General features: G+C 51.3%; 5 protein-coding genes across 5 annotated transcripts; 2 read left to right on the forward strand and 3 right to left on the reverse strand.

Moving 5' to 3' along the window:
* Positions 1-93: 93 nt before the first annotated feature.
* N7455_006612 (uncharacterized protein) lies at positions 94-1329 on the forward strand (the record flags this gene model as incomplete). Its single annotated transcript, XM_040958369.2, has 3 exons — positions 94-497; positions 548-843; positions 896-1329. 3 exons carry the CDS (start codon positions 94-96, stop codon positions 1327-1329), a joined length of 1134 nt encoding a protein of 377 aa, XP_040811198.2.
* Positions 1330-1650: 321 nt separating this feature from the next.
* On the forward strand, positions 1651-2781 carry N7455_006613 (DUF453 domain protein; the record flags this gene model as incomplete). Its single annotated transcript, XM_040958303.2, has 1 exon — positions 1651-2781. The coding sequence occupies one exon, from the start codon at positions 1651-1653 to the stop codon at positions 2779-2781; it is 1131 nt and encodes a 376-aa protein (XP_040811170.2).
* Positions 2782-2950: 169 nt separating this feature from the next.
* Positions 2951-6871, reverse strand: N7455_006614 (Survival protein SurE-like phosphatase/nucleotidase; the record flags this gene model as incomplete). Its single annotated transcript, XM_040958274.2, has 8 exons — positions 6787-6871; positions 6555-6739; positions 6049-6501; positions 5666-5997; positions 5466-5530; positions 4512-5413; positions 4404-4463; positions 2951-4232 (listed from the first exon to the last, which is right to left on the reverse strand). Exons 1-8 carry the CDS (start codon positions 6850-6852, stop codon positions 2951-2953), a joined length of 3345 nt encoding a protein of 1114 aa, XP_040811218.2. The 5' UTR covers positions 6853-6871.
* Positions 6872-7203: 332 nt separating this feature from the next.
* On the reverse strand, positions 7204-14924 carry N7455_006615 (CCR4-NOT core subunit CDC39). The gene is made up of 4 exons (XM_040958326.2): positions 13974-14924; positions 13598-13922; positions 7675-13547; positions 7204-7622 (listed from the first exon to the last, which is right to left on the reverse strand). Exons 1-4 carry the CDS (start codon positions 14628-14630, stop codon positions 7557-7559), a joined length of 6921 nt encoding a protein of 2306 aa, XP_040811187.2. The 5' UTR covers positions 14631-14924; the 3' UTR covers positions 7204-7556.
* A 942-nt stretch (positions 14925-15866) lies between these two features.
* On the reverse strand, positions 15867-17954 carry N7455_006616 (uncharacterized protein; the record flags this gene model as incomplete). Its single annotated transcript, XM_040958398.2, has 1 exon — positions 15867-17954. The coding sequence occupies one exon, from the start codon at positions 17952-17954 to the stop codon at positions 15867-15869; it is 2088 nt and encodes a 695-aa protein (XP_040811235.1).
* Positions 17955-20033: the final 2079 nt, after the last annotated feature.

Consider the following 20033-nt stretch of genomic DNA (forward strand, 5'->3'; position numbering starts at 1 on the left):
GTGGCCGAACCGATAAGCAGACCTGTCTTTCCTTATCAACCAAACTCCGCCAGACTTTCCAGAACCTCTCAACCACGAAGGAAATTAGCGAAAATGCCTTCACCAACTCGCTCATCGCACCGGGACGCTTCTCCCTCTGCACCAAGCTCAAGCCGCCATCACCGCAGCCGCCACAGCCATTCCCACCGCCACCGGCCCCGAGAGAGCTCGCGCTCACGCTCTCCGCACCGCTCAGAGCACCGCTCGGACAGACACAGATCAGACCGTCACCACCGCCGTAGCGAAGACAAAGAGCGTGGACAACACGAACGACGACACAGAGATGCTCCAGCGAAGCCGGTCGTGCTCCCTTACCAAGCGCGAGAGCTATCGGGGCGCGACCTGAAGGTTTGCGAGCCCATGTTTGGCATGTACTTGGATATCCAAAAAGGAAAATACATTGAAGACTTGAGCGAAGACGAGGTGAGAGGGCGGTGGAAGAGCTTTACGCAAAAATGGTAGGTCTGAGGGTGTTCTTTGCTCAACGCGATAATTACTGACATCACAGGAACCGTGGAGAGCTCGCCGAGGGATGGTATGATCCCGTTACACTCGACAAGGCACGCCGGAGTGTAGAAGAAGAACCGGCAGCTGGCCCGAGAGGCGGGCGTGAATCGCCTGATTATACGCAGGCTCAGAGAACGACTAGTGAAGTCCCACAGAACCCGCCAGTAGGCGACGATGATGACGATGAAGATGAGGATGATGAGTACGGGCCTAGTCTGCCACAAGCTCGATCAGGGAGAGGCGGCCCACAGGCTGGCCCTGCAATCCCAAGTATGCAAGATCTTGAGCTTAAAAGAGGTACGCTTTTCTACTTCCCCCGAATATGGCCAGAGTTCTGACCTCTCTATAGAATCTGCTATTGAGGATGCCATGGCTGCCCGTGGTGAATCACGCGATCAGTACCGCGCTGAAATTCGGTCGCATAAATCCGAAATGCGCCATCTCCAAGACGAAATTGCGCCGCGGGCTGAGGCGGGTACACGGGAGAGACAGCTTGAGAAGCGGCGAGAAGTTGCTTCGAGCAACCGTGCATTCGCGGACGCGCGCGGTGGTTCACCCGAGGCAGCTCGGGATGAAGATTTAATGGGCGGGGAAAATGAGTTTTCTGCCTTGAAACGGGAGAAGGAGAAAGATCAGCGTAAGAAGAACGACCGTGAGATCCGGAGAGAGGAAATTCTTCGTGCGCGTACAGCGGAGCGGGAAGAACGTGCGCAGGCATATCGACAGAAGGAGGAGGAGACTATGAGCTTCTTGCAAGCCCTGGCAAAGCAGCGATTTGGCTGAAAATTAAATAGCTCGTGTTCACGCGTCGTCCCCCTTCTGAATATCCTGTATTCTTCACTGTTGGACCCATAAAATAATAATATATGTAAATACGATCTTACACCCTTGTACTTTCTCTCAATCGGCCCATCCGCTCCAACGGAACGGTCCGACACCGCCAGCGGAGTGGCTCCGAGCGAGGTATTTAGACCATACATGACCTCCCCTAAACAACGCCCAAGTTACTATAAACCCAGCATGTTCAAACAACTATCTCGACTACCATGTCGGTCAGGATTGACCCCATTAGCACCCAGTAGCCGGCGATATCTCCAAACCAAAATGCAACACTCTCTACCAGCAGCATACTACCGCGGCGGCACCTCCCGCGCAGTCTTCTTCAAGCAAGAAGACCTACCCCGGGACAGAAAAGACTGGGACCCAATATTCCGCAGTGTAATCGGCAGCCCAGATCCCCATGGCCGACAACTAGACGGATTGGGGGGTGGACTATCCAGCCTCTCGAAGGTCTGCGTAGTCGGGGCATCAACACACGCCGAAGCCGATGTCGATTACACCTTCGTATCCCTCGGCATCAAGAACACCGACGTCGACTATTCCAGTAATTGCGGGAACATGAGTTCCGCCGTCGGCCCCTTCGCCGTCGATTCACACGTGTTCCCCTTAGAGAACCCCAGCCCGGATTCAGCCTCGGTACGCATCCACAACACCAACACAGGCAAGATCATCCATTCATCCTTCCCTGTTGTTGACGGCGAAGCTGCTACCAGCGGGGACTTCGCTATTGACGGTGTCGCTGGTACTGCAGCCCGTGTCCAGCTCGACTTTATTAACCCCGCCGGCTCGGTTACGGGGAAACTCTTGCCTACCGGCAATGTCGTCGATACCTTTGATGGGATCAGGGCTACGTGCATCGACGTCGGCAATCCGTGTGTCTTTGTGCAGGCGGTTGATCTCGACGTGAGTGGGAATTTGACTCCTGATGAGATTACTGCTCATTCGGATTTGCTGTCGCGCTTGGACTCTATTCGTCGGCAGGCGGGTGTTAAGATGGGTATTGCGGATGAGATTGGGGCGGTGCCTGGTAGTGTGCCTAAGATCTGTATCGTGGCTGCCCCTTCTACTACCGATTCTAGAGATATCGAGCAGAAACAGACGTCTGCTGATGTTGATCTTTTGGCTCGTGCTCTTTCTGTTGGACAGCCTCATAAGGCGGTCCCGATTACTGTTGCTTTGGCGCTTGCTGCTGCTGCTCGTGTGCCGCAGAGCACAGTGGCTGGTGTTGTGGATGAGAATCCCGTCGACAGTGCTGGTATTACTATCGGTCACGCCAGTGGGAATCTGCTAGTTGGTGCCGATTTCGGTGTAGATGGGGCATTGACTTCTGCTACGGTCTTTAGTACAGCGCGTCGTTTGTTTGAGGGCCGTATTTTCTGGAAGAATGATAACTGAGCGAGCGAATGGTCTTTGATTAGTGGAAAGACTATGTAGATAACTGAGCAGAACAAGTGCCATGAAGAGAAGAGGAAAGACTTCATTATATGAGATATCCAAATCAAAACTTTTATTTTTGTGTATCACAAGTGGTATATCTACATCATCATCTATTCTAACCCCATCTCTAAGCATGTCTCCCGAGATCAATATTAGCAACCAGCTTCATATCATCAGTGCCAGCCCCATCACCCAATCCAAAGAACGGCTTGACAGCAACATCAACCACCTCCTCAAACAAGCGCCCAACAACAGCCTCCTTCAAATTCTCACCAGTCTGCGCGAAATCCGGGTACGCGTTGAGCTCCAGCAGCCACACATCCCCAGTAGCATCAACGAGGAAATCAACACCAAACAACTCAAATGCATTAGGCAGAGTCTGGAAATGAACCATCATACCCCGAGCCGCAGCCTCAAACACCTCACCCGTCACTGAGCAGATCTGGTCAAAGATCTTCTCCTTCCAGTCTGCACTGAGACCGGGGACGTGATGGTCGAGGTCCCAGAAGCGACGCACACTGCCTTCGTTCGAGCTACCGCCTTCCTGGAAACAGGTGTTGGTCAGATGACGAGCGAGGTCGGCGACGTCGTCTTCTTCTTCGTGTGGGGCGCAGTAGGCCTTGGCAGCGAAGAGCGCGAGCATCTCTTTGAAGACGTAGACTTTGAGGGAGCCCGATGCGAGGACGTAGGTGCGGATGTGGAATTTTCGGCTCGAAGACGATGGGAGGAGGAGGGGAGGGTCGATGTAGGGCTGTGCGAGGAAGTGGCGGAGCTGCGAAGTGACGATGCCTGTGTCTAGGGCAGCGCTGCCATCGGCTTCTGCGTCGTCGGCGTTCGTCTCAGATCCGCTTTCGTCGTCTGAGTCTTCTTCCCATTCCTCGAAGATCTCGCGTAGCTGGTCTTCGCTGTTGAAGATGCGAATTCCCTGGCCTCGGTCACTCATGCCGGGCTTGAGGATCCACCATTCCTTTTCGGAGTCGGGTCGCTCTTCGTTCTTAGCTAGGCTGTCGTTCAGCTCATATGCTTCTAGCAGGGCGTCGTCGAGGAATTCAGCATAGTCGAGTTCGAAGTCGAAGGCGGGCTTGAAGTGGTGTCGTAGGATGCTATCCGGGTGTTTTGAGATCCAATTGGCCACTGTGTTGGAGAGATAGTGCTTGCGAATCAAAGCTTTCCGGATGATGTAGGCGCTTGAAAGAGACGTCGAGGATCTAGACATGATATGTTCGAAGTCGAGGCGCTCATATTCGCGGTACTGGAAAAGTGGTGCGGAAGAGTCCGGTAATTCGGACACAGAAGACACACGCTTGGAGGCACTTCCCAGGCGGCGGGCCAATGCCCGGTCAACCATTTCTTGCACGTAGGAGTCATCGCAGTCGACGAGGGAGTACAACGAGGGCTGATTAGCCGATCTACAAGATCTCTGTCTATCAGAAAGGGCGCCAATACAAGAAGAAAAGCAGTCAAAGGGGAGGGGACATGGTATCTAACAGCTAAGCCAGATATCTAAAGTGCATGCAACATGTAGATTTCGGATAGAACCCTCCATACCACGCTCCCATCATGTCAAAGTCTTCACTCACAGCTTAATCTCCCCCGAAATACCGGGTGCGAGCATGAAATTGGCCTTGAGAGGCGTGACGCTGTGAAAAGTCAGTCGATGTTCATAACTAGAAGGGCATTAGACAAACCTAGTCATTTGCTCCTTGACGGTCCAGCCATCATTGCCAGGCTCACTTTCCTCCACGCTTCGGTAAACATCCTGGAAGCTCGGAGCCCACTTGAAATGTTTGTGTTGAATTCGGGGTCCATAGGCTGACTTCTCGCCGCCACCGACAGTCTGATCCGGTTTCTGTCCTTCCGTCTCGCCTCCGTCGCGCAGCAGCTTTTCTTGCAAATCAGGGTCGTCTGCAGCCGTGGGATCGACAGCCTGGAAGCAACTCCCGGTCCACGTATTCTGCAGCATATTGGTATATAAGACCTTATTCTCACTAACGCCGGGTTCAAGGGGAACATTGACGGTGTAGAGGTGCACCTCGTCTGCCCAGTTCGCGCAAAGGTGTTCAATCACCTTGACCGAATGGGCCGAGGCCTCTGCGATAATAACAGGGTCATGGTTTCGAGAGCTGAAAGCATACGACAGAGCAATTGACCGCTTGCCGCAGCAGGCACCTTCCATCGCTGCGCCAATGGTCCCACTCGACAATGCGAATAGTGCGGTTGTGTTGCGGCCATAATTTGGACCAGACACAATGACATCGATAGGGCCACGTTCTTTGAAGTAGTGATATAGACCGATCTGGACACAGCTTGCGGGAGTGGAGTCGATCAGAACCCATTCGTCGCCTTCGTCGGGTTCACCATCACTGCCCCGGGGCAGATGGTGTGTTGTCCCGTCTTCTTGGTGGAGCGTTCCGGGACGGAAGTAGGTAGGTTTCACGGACGCGCCCACGATGTGCGCTTTACCGATCCATGATCGCTGCTGGTGCGGGAGAATGACCGAGACCGTGTGGCCGGCGGACTGGAGCGAGTGAACGAGCGAATGCACGTACGGCGATGACTGGTTTGACGGAGGACCGTCGTCGTTGGTGACCTAGACAGAGATGAGTCTCTAAATTAACAATGTAAGAACTATATCTACATACCAGGATATGCATTTGAGGCGGAGTGGTTGAGATGTGAAGAATGGAGGGGAAGAAAGTTTCCCCCGCTTTGCGTTGTCGCAATCGGCCCAAACGATCCACAATGCCATTCACACTATATCATAACGACATTACAGCATATAGCACCCAATCAGACTAGCTAGACCAATGAAATCACTTTCAATCTGTTTGTGTCAAATGACTCCGCCGTCTCTGTACTCCACGAGCTTCCGCGCTTTCTAGTCCAGAGCCTGCACCAGCTTCATCCCCCTCAGCCGGGTAACTAGAAAGCAACCTCCTTTCCTGCTCCTCCGGCTCCTCCTTTTTGACATCGGAAGATTCATCAGAAGTATCCTGCTCCTCGGAATCTTCTTTGATAGAGTCTTCCGGCTCCTCTTTAATCTCATTCTTAGGCTCAGTCCCCAAAACCCAAGTCATCGCCAGCCACGTCAAGCCAGCAGAGAGTATGGAGACAGACCAGAATAGAGAGCTGAAAACAACAAAAGAAGTAATCTTCCATCGATACATAAGCCAGCTGTCAATCTGTTAGCCACATCTCAAACATCCCGATCTCCAAAAGACCTACCTAAGCCCCGTAAGCCTAGCACGGAATTCCACCCGAGCGGTATATATCTGCATCTTCAAGTCACTTTGAATCTCCAGTCGCAGACTCTGCGGTAGATTCTGCACCCCCTTCGCAAACTCAAGCTCTTCCATCATCGGCACCTCCAGCGTCTCCGACTCCCGGTACCAGCCAACAACATAGAGCGGCATACGCGCTGCTCTGCGGGCAACATCCACCAGCGGCGAAGAATAGGTCATAATAGCAGGGCGGCGGGCCTGCGAGATAGGAGCAGTATTCGGACCGGGTAGGAGGGACGACGCGGGGCGGGAGGAGAAGAGGGTGAGGTCGAGCATGAAGTTGCCTGTATCGAGGTTTGAGGGCGTGCGCGGCAGCTCGAGGGTCACGGATACGTCGTAGGGCTGGAGAGCCACGAACTCAGAGTCGAAGTTTGCTGTGCCCCAGGGGTTGCCATTACTGTGCGCGAGTTAGTTAGGCTCGGGGTCTGGTTGTGGGGAATGTGATCGTACCCGAATTGTAGATGGACTTCGCGCTGTAGTCCGACTGTGGGGATGAATTTGAAATAGAAGATGCCATAAGCAATTGCGGATATTCCTATTAGGAACGCTGCGGCGCCCATGAACAGCAGCGTGTTTAGGTATAACCGTAAGGCGGACTTCGATACCAGCGCGTGAAACGGCGCGAGGACCGCGTCCTGTCTTGCGTCAGTTACAATTGGGAAACTTGCATCAATATACCCACCATGATGACTGCCCTAGCAGAAGATGAGCCATATTCGGACTCGTCTCCAAATTCCGAGTCCGCCATTGTAGAGGGAATAGTTGGCAGAAACTAGCCTTGGAAGTTGAGGTCTCATGAGGCTTATCCTGTTATCGCCGTTATCTGCACCGAGGTCTCCGTCCAACCTTGGAAGCTTCGCCCCACAACTACATGCCTACGATGATATCTGTAATTCCTCTCCCCTTTCTTTAGCATCTGATAGTTGTACGCCTACATATAAACAAGACCTTCAGGGGTTATTCCGTTATAGATGTATGCAGTCTAGGGCGTGAGTGCTAGTTTGACCTAGTTTGACGACGAGTGACAAAGAGATGTGGTTCATTAAACTATATGAAGCCATATGGAGGTTCCAAAAAGAATCTACAATGATCATAAGAATAGTAAATTAGCATTGCCCCATGCAGATAATGAAGACACCGTCAACTCCAGCTTTTACAGTCTTATCATTACAGGTCACAGGCAGCATGAGACGCGAAAAAATATCATGGAACCTCAAGTCATGCGGAAATCGTAAGAGAAAAAATAAATATGCATGCCATCACCGCGGCTAACCCCTGCCGTAACATGAAACTGAAATGATAAAATGGGAAAAGGCGCAAAGGAGCAATTGCGGAAGAGAACCCCGTGAAAATTACATGCAACGAAGTACTCCTGTACCGCCCGAGTCACCAGATAAAGAACTTGAGGAGAGATATGGAAGGAGAGGATGAGGATGAGAAGCCCAGAGAATCTTAGGCGATGGGCCTAGGGCTCTGTTGTTGGATGTGTTGGAGAAGAGCGTCGAAAAGACGGCCGATCTGAGGAGTTGTTAGTATCGCGAGATTGTGGGAAGATTGATGGTAAGCTTACCTCAGGTGCCGCCTGAATAAAGGGGAGGCGGAAGAATGAGTAGCTTCGGTTCTGGAGGAGCTCCTGCAAGGTGATGATCAGACCCCATGGATGCGGGCGGTGGACAATCAGCCGCTCCAGCAACACACGAATGATTTGCTGGCGAATATCCGAGTCATCTTGCTCAGAGTAGTCCACACCAAACAGACGGAGAATGGTGAAGCTAAAGAAGTAGGTGTGGCTGTTGGGGTAGCGAAGCTGGTTGGCCATTGCACTAAGCAAGTAGTAGCGACTTTCAGGTCGCAGAACTTGGGCGATCTTCTCCAGAAGAGCAGCATGAGTCGAGTTCTCAAAGGCGCTGCGGGTGCTGCCCTTGGAAGAATGCTCCACTGCGGCTTGTTGACCAATATACAATACAAGCGCATTAACCAGGACGACATCCACGTCGACAGGGACAAAGAAGAGGCCAGTGTCCTTGGAATCAGGGTTAAGAATGGCATCGCAAAGCTGCTGAACAGCAGACTCGGAGATGCTCTCGTTCTGGAGCACACCATCAACGATGTCCTTGATGTTGGCAAGCTGCAAAGGGGCAACGATATCACCAGCAATCTTGGGGATTTCCCGCATCTCCTCGATACGCTCGACCTTCAAGCCTTCGCGGAACGGATCGGGAAGTTTCTGGAACGAAGAGGGGTATGCACTGAGGACAAGATTGCGGAGCTGAGCGCAATGGGCGGGGATCACATTGCAGAACTGGAAATGGTTCTCAGCCACGAACTCGGGGAAATCGTGGTGCAGGATCAACAAGATACGGAGAACGCCCTTGTATAGATCTTTAGCAACGTATGTGATGTTGGCAGCCTTCAGTTGCTCGCCCATGTAAGACAGCAAGGCTTGCATGATTTCGCAGTAAGGCGCCCATCCTGCACGATCAGGCATGTTGAGCATGTCAGACATGAAGACGCGGTGGGAGACCAAGCAAAGCCAGCCATAAACGAACCCGGGCACATAACGGGGCTGGAAGGAGAGGAATTTGTTGGCCAAGGCGAAAATCATTCCTTGGTGCTGCTCAGTGTGCTGGAGGCCGTTCATGGAATACTCGCACAGGATGCTTGAGAAGAGACGGAAGAATACACGCTGGTTGAAAGCTTCTCCTCGCATGACCTGGTGGTGGTTGAGGACCAGCACCAAGAGAGACAGAATGGAGTTAAAGTACGTAGCCTTGCTGGCTTTGACGGCGCCAGCGCTCTCGCCCTGGAATCTGATGAGGAGAATGACGAGCTTAGCGAGGGCATCAATGTAGAGGAAGGCCTCGTCAAGGCTGCCGTTGGGATTCTGAGACTCATGCTCAAACATGGCGACGGAAATGTCGATGCTGAGACGGAAGAATAGTGCGGAATCCTCCTGGCTGTTCATCACTTGGCGGTTGTGGAGGTCCTGAAGGAAAGAGTGGAAGGTACGGTCAGTCGCACCGGGGGCCTTGTAAATACCGATCCACTCGCTGAAGATGTACTCCATTTGATCTCGCTTGGATCTGGCTTGGTCACTAAGGAGAGTGCTGACGACCTCGGGAATACCAGACTCGCGCAGCTTGCGCACGATTTCAAGGCCTGGGGCCACGCTGGCATCCTCGGCAAGCCATTGGCTCATGGCATCTAGACTGCCAGAGAAGTCTGATCGAAGGGCCGAGGGTTCTTCATTGAAAAGAACACGATCCATCAAATTACCCAGCAACTCCAAGGCGGGCACGTTCCTGGATTGAATGAGTCGGGTCAGGTTCGTATCGACCCGACGGATGTCCAGGAGACCTGCGTCAATGAGAGCAACGGTGACCGGCACATTGAACATGTGCTCATCATCAACTTCGGAGAGTAGTGCCCATGTGTACCGAGCAATGAGACTAGACATATCGCACAGCTTGGCAAGAAGGTGCACGAGAACTTCAATCTCGAGAGATCCATGTGGCTGGGAATACAGAAGGGTACAAACCTTCAAGGAGGTCAGTCGTGCTAGCTCCTCTCCGTTCGTCGCGCCCAGGATGCTGCGCAATGCTTGGTTGTATTCTTGAAGAACCGCACTATCTCTGCCAAGATCCTTGACGTGTTCTTCAGGTGCGCTGCGAGCAGACTGCTGTAGGTCGGAGACGAGGCTTTCAACTCTTTCCCGGGGGCTTTGAGCATCGAGGAACCCGTTGGTCTGAACGGGGGGCATTTGAGAAACGGCAGGCTGCGCCTGGGGGGTTCTGTGAGGGATGGCAGGCTGCTCAGCCGGGGTGGAAAGGTTGGGAATAGCAGGGTAGGATTCTCCAAGCACGTCGGGGAGCTGACGGCCGGCCGATGCATCAGTGGACGGCGCTGGGCCTCGAGATTGACGGGCAAACTCTTCGTAGATGGCAAGTTGCTCCTTGTTGAGACCTCCTGGTGCTTGGCGGTAAGGCTCCGGAATGAACAATCCCCAACGGTTCATTGAAGGATCAATGAAAGGATCGTTAGAGCGACTGGCCTGGTGACGACGACGGGCCTCCAATTGAGGCTCAATCACCTTCTCGATCTCAGGCAGCGACTTTTCCTCTGCCGCTTTCTCGACAATGCCACAGGCAGCATCAAGGTTATCATTGACACACATAAGAATCAAGCCCTCGGGCATAGGCTGCTCGGAGTAGTCTTGCTGAATCATGCGGATGTAGTTGGTCATGCTAACCTTGAGAGGCTCTTTACAGGTGACGAGTGCCAGGCTACCGGCAAGTTGTCTAACCATGATGCCCGCAGCATGGCGCACACGTTCCTCATCAGGCTCCATGGCAAAGTCCTTGGAAACAAGCTGTACAGTGGAAATGGACGCAATAGTGACAGAGCGCTCAACGACGGGAGTAATGATCTCGGCAATGGCACGCTCGACTGCGGTGTGCACGATCTGTTTGAGAATGGTGGGGTCGACCATGCTGCTCGCCGATGAGGGCAGGACAAGGATCTTGTCCAGGCTTGGCAGTGTTGACATGATAGCGGCCGGAGACAGCCTCTCGTTCCGGATGGCCGGGTTGATAGCGCTCAGGGATAGATCCTCAAATGGCTCAGTAAGACCCTCTGGGGCGTTAACAGTGGGCAGTGGTTCCTCGACATGTGCAGCACGATCACGAATGACGACTGCAGGCTCAATTGTCTTGTGGTCAAGATCAAGATCTTTACAGAGGACTTCAATCTCAAACTTGAGATTGAGCTTCAATTCGGCGAAATGATAAAGCTCCAACAGCAGGCCCAAAATATCCATCAGCCAGGGGTTGGGTGGCTTGAAGACCGTGGATTTGGTAGCCTGCACGAGAACTTTGCAGGTGAAGGGGATCGTGACCATGAGGCGTTGGGTGTCATAGCCCTCAAGAAGCAGGCCCTTGAAGTAGATGTTCTTGTGCTTAATAGGTTTGTCTTTGGCAATAGTCAACGAACCAAGCCAAGCACCAAGGTTCTTCAGGTGACCGCGATCGGTGGACGAGCTTAATGTGCCTTCTGAGTTAATCAACTTAGCGACACTGACATAGGTCTCCCGCAGGACCTCGGCCCAGAGGATCTTGTCTCCAATGCGCCCAAGAAGGTCAAGATAGAGCTGCTGGAAATTGGGCTGCAATTTGGCACGTTCTTCCACCAGGTACGCGGCGAACCACTGGTGGTGTTGGTCGCGCAACACTTCTTGAAGATCTTCAAGTTTCTCGTCAATATTCTGCTCGGAAACATTGTTGAGAACGAAAAGAATCTTGTCCTGGATGTCTTCATCCGGGTCTTCGTAGAGTTCAGATCGAAGAGGTGGGTCTAGTTGAACAGCACGGAACTTGCGCACGGAACCATCGGCGATGGGGGAGTCGATAGAATTGCCATTGGTCAGGGGCACAGAAGCAAGACCATCGAAGGGTCCCGCCTCCGCTTCGCCAATTTGATTTCCTTGTTCACGGAGCACCTCCTCTGCCTTTTGGTAGATGGGCGTACCTTGAAGAGAGGGAATTTGGAAAAGCAGATGACAGAACCCAGCCCATTCGGGGAGACGGTTGATCAACTGCTCAATCGCTTCCACACCGAACTTGTACATCGGGTCATGGGGTTCGTGTTCGCGGACAGCCTCGAGGATCATACCGAGACCGACCTTCAGCGTGATGCCGTCAACAAGACGGAAGTTGATGATGCCACCAAACATGACCGCAGTCTTGGTCAGAGCCTCAAGGGGGTACTCATGGTAGCAATGGTATTCGTCGACCAGGCCGTGCACCATGCAGGCGAACAGATCTTGTTCTGTGGGGTCCCGCGAAGACTTGTATTTGCGCATCAACTCCAGCATCTCACGCAGCGAGAGTTCCTCATGGTACATTTTACCAAAGAGCTCTTGCATTTGCTTGTCAATTGAGTCAGGCAACGTATTGCCGTTCTCCCCATTGGCGTCGATGATATCATCGAACCCTTCGCCGTAGTTGATCAGGCGAGGGTACGTCTGAATGCAAATACGTTGAACAGGTGTGAGATTTTCGCGGTCTCCAACGTATTCCTCCAATACAGACAAAAGTGTATAAACAGTCTTGACTGCGAGGCTAACCATTTGATGAGCAGACTGCTCCTTCCGCTGGACGTGCAATTCGTCCTCAGCTTTGATTCGCAGGAACTTGGACAGCAGACCACCCATATCAATGGCGCCTTTCTGTGCGGCATTCCGAACCCACTGCTCAAGGTCAAAGGGACTCTTGCGGTGAGAGTAGCAGGCGAGGTCGAGGGCAAGACCGTTCGTGAACCCGAGGAGGTAATCGAGCCATCCGTATGCCGCGGCGTGCTCATATATCACAGCGGTGGATGTGGGATCCTGTGTGAAGGTAGTGAAAAGCTGCTCTGATACCCATTGTCGATCTTGTCGCCAGGCGCCGTGGAGAGCAAGCTGATACCCATCCTCTTGCTTCGAGATGAAGACAATGAATGTCCGCAGCACAAAGCTCTGCTGAACACTGGACCACGGCTGGGGAACAGCAAGAGCGGAAACGAGGAAGACTGGCAAGTCGAATTGAACAACCGCCTTTATAAGGTGCTGGCTTTCTGTCGCTGCCCACGAAGCCTGGGAGAACAAAGCAAGGTCGAAAATTGCCTTCATAGCGTCCATGGACCGAAGAGGTGACTTTGCCGCACGCTCGCCTTGCAATTTGACGATATCAGGGGCATCTTCAAAGAAGTCGGTGGGGAAAGTTGCGCGAAGATTGGTGATGTGCGATGGGTCGATCCGAGAGGCCACAAAAGCCGTCAGGAATGACATCTGCGTGTCACGGTGCTCCCAGTCTCCACCCCAAAGCTTTTGAACATCCAAAGACGAGTCGTCGACCGACATGGCGGAAAGAACGCTGTACAGTTTGGTGAATTGCTTCGGATCCACTCGGAGGCCCTCACGGTCGAACTGGCGGAACACCAGGGGCCAATTGATAGGCTTGTCGTTATATGCACTTAAGAATGTCTCCAGTGAGAATTGTTCCCAATATTGCGACAAGATCATGAAGAGAAGAGCGCTGGCTAGATGTTCTTCGCCCCAGTTCTTCTGGTCTGAATTTAGCAATTCACTTATTGTCTCGATATTTGCAGTGGCACGAGCTCCCTTGGCGTGAAGCTGCCGCACGAGGACATATTGAGGGTTGACAAAATTGAACATCTGTAGGGCAGAAGAAACTTCGAATGGCATATCCAAGCCAAGTTTTTGGTATCGCAGATTGGCCGCGTAAACCAGTTTCGCCTTGACATCGTCGGTAAAATTGCGGGGAGGGTATAGGATGAAACGTTCAATCGTCATGCCAAGGAAGGAGTTGTGATAATCCTTGGTCACTTCGTTGGGACTCGCCAAGCTCTGCAAGAAAGGGGCAATGGAATTTGAGAGGATGGCATCGGCTATCGGGCATGGTTAGAGCTAATCAAGAGGCGTAAAGCAGCAAACATACCTTTAGCACGAAGATCTGACTTGCTGGTCAACTTAAAGGCCAAGGCAAGTGCAACCTTGACAACTGGGTCGAGTCGGAAATGATCCAGGAAAGTAGAAAGGTCGAAGTCGCGGAAGATATCTCCTTCAGAAGTATCTACTGTCTCTGCGATTTTCTGGGCTTGCTCCATGTCAGAAGACACTTTCTGCAGCTCCTGGACGAGGAGAGGGTAGTTGCCCGCATTCTCAACGGACTTGTTGACGCCCGGGAAGATTTGTGGCGCATTTCCTGTTAGGAGGCGGCGAAAGTACTTGGAAAAGACCTCCATTCCGTTTGATGTCACAAGCTGCGGTAATTAGAATAGAGTGGGGTTGAAATATATGGCAGCACCACCAACCTTGTGTATCTGGGCAGCCTTTGTCTCCCACTTCTCTTTTCCTTCCTTCTCTGTAATAGAATCCAGCAACAGGAACACCTGAGCAATGGAGATTTTGGTGAGCGACGATTGGCTCGAGTGGGCGGCTGTGGAGCCCGGCTTGTCAGAAGCGAAGCCCGTGGGAGAATTCACGGTTGTTCCGGACGAGAGCGGCGAGAAGACGCCTCTGGAAGATCCCGGCCCACCACCTCCTCCCCCAGTACCTCCTCCACCCGGGGTGGAGCCTGTAGCAGAGGCCAAATGGGACCCTATGGAAGGGGTGTGAGCTCGGAACTTAGGAGATGAGAGGGTTGTTGCGTGCTGTTGCGAGCCAGATTGCAATGATGTGAAGGGCGAAGATGTATGCTTAGGACTTCCACCGGAGAGACCCCTGGCAGAGCTCAGCACGGCAGAAAAAGAAGACTGTGTCGAAACTCCAAGGCCTGCGTCCAAGCCCCGGGAAGCCGTGGGGGGAGCGGCGGAGGATATGTTGGTCGCGAGTGGAGTCAACCCACGACGTGCGCCGGACTGCGACACGGACCGACCCCAGGCACCAATATCGGTCCTGGTCGAAGAAGATTTATCGGTGCCAGAAGCAATCGACGATTGGGCGGAAGGGTGAGGGGGAGGGAAGGTCATCTAGGAGACGCGATCATTTGATCTGGAGGTCCAAAGACAGATTTTTAAGAGTCACAGTCGCAATAAACGGGGGGGAAATCGATAAAGCAGATCAATGAAATAGACGTGAGATCATGCGATATCGAGAGAGGTAGGGTATTGGGGGAAAGAAGATGACACTGTGGGAGAGGAATGGATGGGGGAACGATGAGATGGAGAGGTTGCAAGAGGAATGGGGTGCAAGGTGCGAGTTGTCGGAAGTGTGCCTGCCTCAGGTGTCGAGCGGGAGCTCCCAATCAGGCACCGGGAGGGATATAAGGCACACCTTGCCGTCTTTCAAGTGTCGAAGGGGTGCTTGAGCTTTACCCTATTTTAGACTTGATGATTGTGTGATTTTTGCTTCCCTTGCCAGTCATTGCCCATCATTTCCAACCTGCATGCTGGGGATGGGAGACAGTCACGTGTGGCCCACGGGTGTCTCTTCACGTGATGGTTGGCTGAGTCAGCTACTCTGGGTCCACCAACCCGCCGCTGCACGGGTCCGTGAATGGTATGCCTACCTACGCTAATGAAGCAATACCTGCTATACAAAGTTGTAGTCCAAGGATAACCCAGCGATATTAGAGTATGAAGTACTTCGGCTTCCACTCTCCTATATATATGCTCTTACTCAGAGATTCATGGGGCAGAAATTCCTGATAGCCAATATGTTATGTTATCTAAACAGGGTTAAGATATATTGTCCATCTTTCAATATTATTGAGAGAGATGATGATAGAACTACTTCTCCATCAAATGTTGGGATAGGATAAATTTTAACCTAGGATCCTAAAAACATAGTAGATGAGAACGATATATGATCAAGCATATCGCAGTACCTGAACCATACCAATCCAATGAACGCCAGAGTCGAAACCAGTAAGAAGAGCCGATCAAAAGATAGAGTAAATATAGCCCAGAAAAAAAAAAGGAAAGAGTAACTCGCAAAGTAATGAGAATCATGTCATACCGCAATGACAGTCGGCAAAAAAAAAAAAGAGGGGGAGGCATAGTCACGGATAATGCAAGAAACGAAACACCCCGCAAGGCCAGTAGCTTGCGGGGACAAGAGGAAGATAAAATCACACAGTCAAGAAGGAAGACGGTCATGTGCACATGAGTTTGAGACCAGTTCGCTGGCCAATCCAACGCCAACGCCTATGTCCGCAGCAGGAGGGACCACAATGAATAAATGATATTGTTTCAGGTTGAGTCCAACTAGTCAGTCAGAGACACACAGTAGCACGGGCTGGCGTAAGATGCCTGGGCAGTGTACGTCTGGGCAGTGCCACCTTTATAATTGGTGTAGGTAGTAGTCGGCGTGGGCTCATTCTCTTTGATGTTGATGATGTTGCCCGAGAGAAGCGCTAACCCCCCGTCATTGCGAATTTGCATTTGCTGACAGTAAGGAGCTTCCCGTGATGGGTCGTCTCGACGCTCCTCCATCTTGATCCTCCGTGGGTAATCGGAAGTAGATTCGTCGCGTTTGGAATCAGCAGTTATGCCAGCTGTGCTTGCTGCCATGTCGCTGTTGGTGGAAGCGGTGGTGCTCAAGGAATGCGACGTCGACTGGTTGACGTACAAGAAGAACTCCATCATCGTGTTATTCCACCAACAGAACCACGGCTTGTCGCCGACTTCTGCAGTCTGCTTCAGGTTCTTGTAGGCGTTTGCAGCTGTCCATCCGTCGTCCACCCACGTGCGCTTGGAAAGAGAGTTAGAGAATGTATCGTCTGGGACAATGACCAACTTGTCGAACGGAGAAATGAAGAACAGAGCAGGGCCCATGCCAATATCTGTGGTATCAATTGCCATACTCAATGCTTGTGTAGGCGACGAAGACCAATACGGTGGCTGGGGACCATATGTAAAGGTCGGGGTTGGAGCAACGTCGTCGAAACTGATAGAATGGTGACCTTTGTATTCGCCGACTGAAATCTTGAATTTGCTCGGCGCTTGCAAGCATTTCCAGGCTTTCCCGAAATTCGTCTCGTCCACGCAAAGGCCTGATCCATTCTGATAACCGGAAGGAACCATATAGTTGCCGGTAGGTACTTGTTTGAGATAAGTGGGAGTGGATATCAAGGATGCATCCATCTGAGGGGTTGCAGTGACGGTTATAATTGGTAAGGCGCTGGACTTTTGAGCTTCTTGGTTTTCTTGCTTGTCAGCTTCTGCAGCTTTCTTAGTTCCAAGAACACCACCAATGACACCTCCAATACAACCTCCAATGAGCATAACAGTCGCAATGAGTACAAACGTCCACACCGGCAGGCCACAGCATGCGGTCTGCTTCCCCTTGCGTTTGAGTTTTTCTTCGAAGGCCATGATGCCTGTAGTCGCAGCGACTCTTTCTTGCCCATGCCCATTCCCACCATTGTTATCATCACCAGAATGTTCAGGCACCAAAGGCCTTGATGAGGTTTCTGAAATCGGTGGTGCTCTTGGACTTTCATTGTTGAGACGGTATTCGTCTGGTGGGGGGTTGAGATCGGCCGTCGTCTCAGCCCCTGGAGGCTTGGGCACAGCACCAGTTGGATAGCGGGAATAGGGTGGTAGCGGCTCTGCGTGACCATCTGGTCCAATGATATCACCCACATCATCAGCCTGACGACCAGCGGGCGGTTGATATGGTGGGTTATGGCCTGGAAATCCAACTGGGATGATATCGTCATCTATTCCTTCCTCAACCACATTCTGCGAGTACATCGCGTAGGGGTGCTGGGGACCAGTTGATTCTTCAAGTGGACGTTCGATTGGGCGTATCGTCGAAGTACTACCGACACTGGGCGACCGGCTGACCCCAACTTGTGGATACATACCATATGGATGGCTGGGTCCGGTGGCTCCGGTGTAGGGGCTGAGAGCGCGGGGAATGGAGAAACGGGAAGAAACGCTTTGATTTCGTTGGATCATAGAAGGCGTCGAGTTGAGAGATGAGGTTGAGTTGCGGTTATTGGCGAAAGCGTACCCCTTTTGGGGCAGACTTGACCGATGAGGTTCATCGAAAGACACCCGAGCGTCATCACCAAAAGGGTTCTCGTTCTCGGTCGGGGCTGTGCTAGTGGTCCTTGACTGGGTGTTTTCACGAAGAGTAGAGGAGGATGCAATGGAAGAGGGACTGTGGGGTCGTTCGATGCGATCGGAGTCAATGGTTTCTAATGAGTATTCGTCGGCGAAGACATTTGGATTGGAGGTGTCGGTGCGACCGAAGGAGTGGCGAGGTGTCGAATCCCTGGGGGATCGTGGTGTGTAAGAGGATCGTGAATCAGAGCGAGAATGCTCTGATGAAATATGACCAGACATTTCCCTATCGGTCTGGCAGCCCTGTCGGGCCACCTCGTTGTTTGATCAATCCGTTTCGCTACCCGGCGAGGATGGGCAAGGAATGGGGAGCGGATACAGCAGACTCTTCAACGCGAAGATGATAGAAAGTCACGAGAGGTTTGTATTATAGATGAAAGAAGATGTTTGTAGGATGAGAAAGTCAAGTTGAGGGAAGGGAGGAGTTTGAGACTTTGGTGTGACGAGTTTACTGAGGGGAGCCGGGGGAGAGAGAGAGAAGTCAACCACTCGGACCAACTGAAATTCTTGGCTTTTGGATTGGGACTTTTTTTTTGTTTTTGGACTATTTGCTTTCTTTTTTTTCTATTAGTGTTTTATTTTTTATTTTTTCCCTTCTTTCTTTAAAATGTTCTCTTTTTTTGATATATTCTGGTATATAATAATGTACTCCCTATGGAGTACTATGATCTACTCCGTGTCTGGGAATCCTCTGACTGCGCTACTACGCTACTGCGACTAGGGCGACCAACTAGCGAGCCCATCCCGTCTGTGGTGGGCCTAAATCGACTTCGCCACTCTGCATGCCTGTATCTTGTGCTATTTTGATCTTTTCTGCTATCTCCATAAACAGAAATAATACAGGTTCTAGATCCTAGTTCTAGAAATTCGAAGTTTCCAATATTTTTTTGCTTTGTACGGAGTACGGAGTATCGAATTTGAACCATTTTCTCACGTGAGAATACCAAATCCCCCTTTGTGTGTTTGGGTCTGGAATCCACGAACTGGAGAGAATTGGACCCTGCCGAACCAAATATTCAGGGCCTCGAGTCTGGATTCGCGAAAAGAAAAAAAAATTCAACTTGAAATCCAAAATGTTCAGACATTAGGAACGGATTATCTCGGAATGTCTTGTGGATTAATCGTAATCCGAGAGTTGCGGAATTGTTCACCTATCATGATCATGATCATGAAAGGTGACCTGATGATCCCCTAGGACATCCCCTACTCACAGATGTTGCAGCTGAACCAAAAGTCTATTCGAATATACGAAGTCAGAGTAGGGTACGTACCTGATTAATCGATCTCATAAAATCGATTGTCTTCCAAGGTTGCCTATAGGGCTTGGAGATTATCAGGCATCGTATCCATGGGAGGTCTCTCTACTCTGACCCAGAAGGGTTACGATATTCGGTCCCGACACAGATATCCGAGGAACGGCGGTATGGATCAACAGTTTCAGCCGTCCAGGGCTTCTTCGGTCCAGCCCCTCTAGTACGGGGTTGCGTGCGTAACGGGATCCATCCAGGGCCAACCCCGTCTGACTCCATCTGACTCCATCTGATATTGGATAGATCGGTTTTGATTTCCACCTGGTATCTATGTACTAGCATTGTACTAGCATTTTAGGAGAACCTGAGAGAGCTCCTTGGTCTAATTCTAGACCTGGTTCATCGATGACTTGGATCTAGGTCTACAATAACTAACAAGTTAGTTATTGTAGGTCACATGTGACTGGGAAATTCTCAATTGCTATAAAAGCTCTCTATATTCCCCTTCTGTGTTATTAGCAAATACCATAAAACTTTGTAAATGTAAATTCGATACTGTGTACCAACTACTCAATATCCTGGCCATTATTGGTGGGCTACCTTGTAAATACTGTACAAGCCATGATCACGACTAGATCAACCACGTTTCTCTATCAATAATTGCATAACATATGTTGTACAGCGAAAATGCGAAGTGCAAATCAGTTATTCCTCAAAGAAAATAAATCTCATTCAAATGCTCCAATAGAATATAGGAATATGCAATAGATGGTTGATATATCTACCAAAGTTTTCAGCCTACCGTTTGTCTAATACCAAACGCATCTTATACGCTCTTGTTGACATCCAACCCGGTTCATCAACTTGATACAGCGCATCGCGGAGCCCATTGCTGCGTCATCTGAGACATTCAAGGTGGTCCACCAAGGGCCCCAGTTTGTGGAGTAGGGGCGATGATCCGATGTAGATCCAACTCTATCGCGTAGCACATAGCTATTAGATATATAAAAGGCCTTCAACTTCACACTGGAATCTCAGTATGCAAAAGAAA

The sequence above is a fragment of the Penicillium solitum genome, assembly GCF_028829755.1.
Source record: "Penicillium solitum strain IBT 25940 chromosome Unknown utg000004l_segment0_segment0, whole genome shotgun sequence".
Classification (NCBI taxonomy): Eukaryota; Fungi; Ascomycota; class Eurotiomycetes; order Eurotiales; family Aspergillaceae; genus Penicillium; species Penicillium solitum.

Bases quoted from the DNA above. Each gene is read 5' to 3' on its own strand.
- N7455_006615 (XM_040958326.2), bottom strand. From the start codon at position 14,630: ATGACCTTCCCTCCCCCTCACCCTTCCGCCCAATCGTCGATTGCTTCT. The intron at 13,923-13,973 runs GTTGGTGGTGCT...TAATTACCGCAG, and splicing joins AGGCTGCCCAGATACACAAG to CTTGTGACATCAAACGGAAT. The intron at 13,548-13,597 runs GTATGTTTGCTG...CATGCCCGATAG, and splicing joins GTCAGATCTTCGTGCTAAAG to CCGATGCCATCCTCTCAAAT.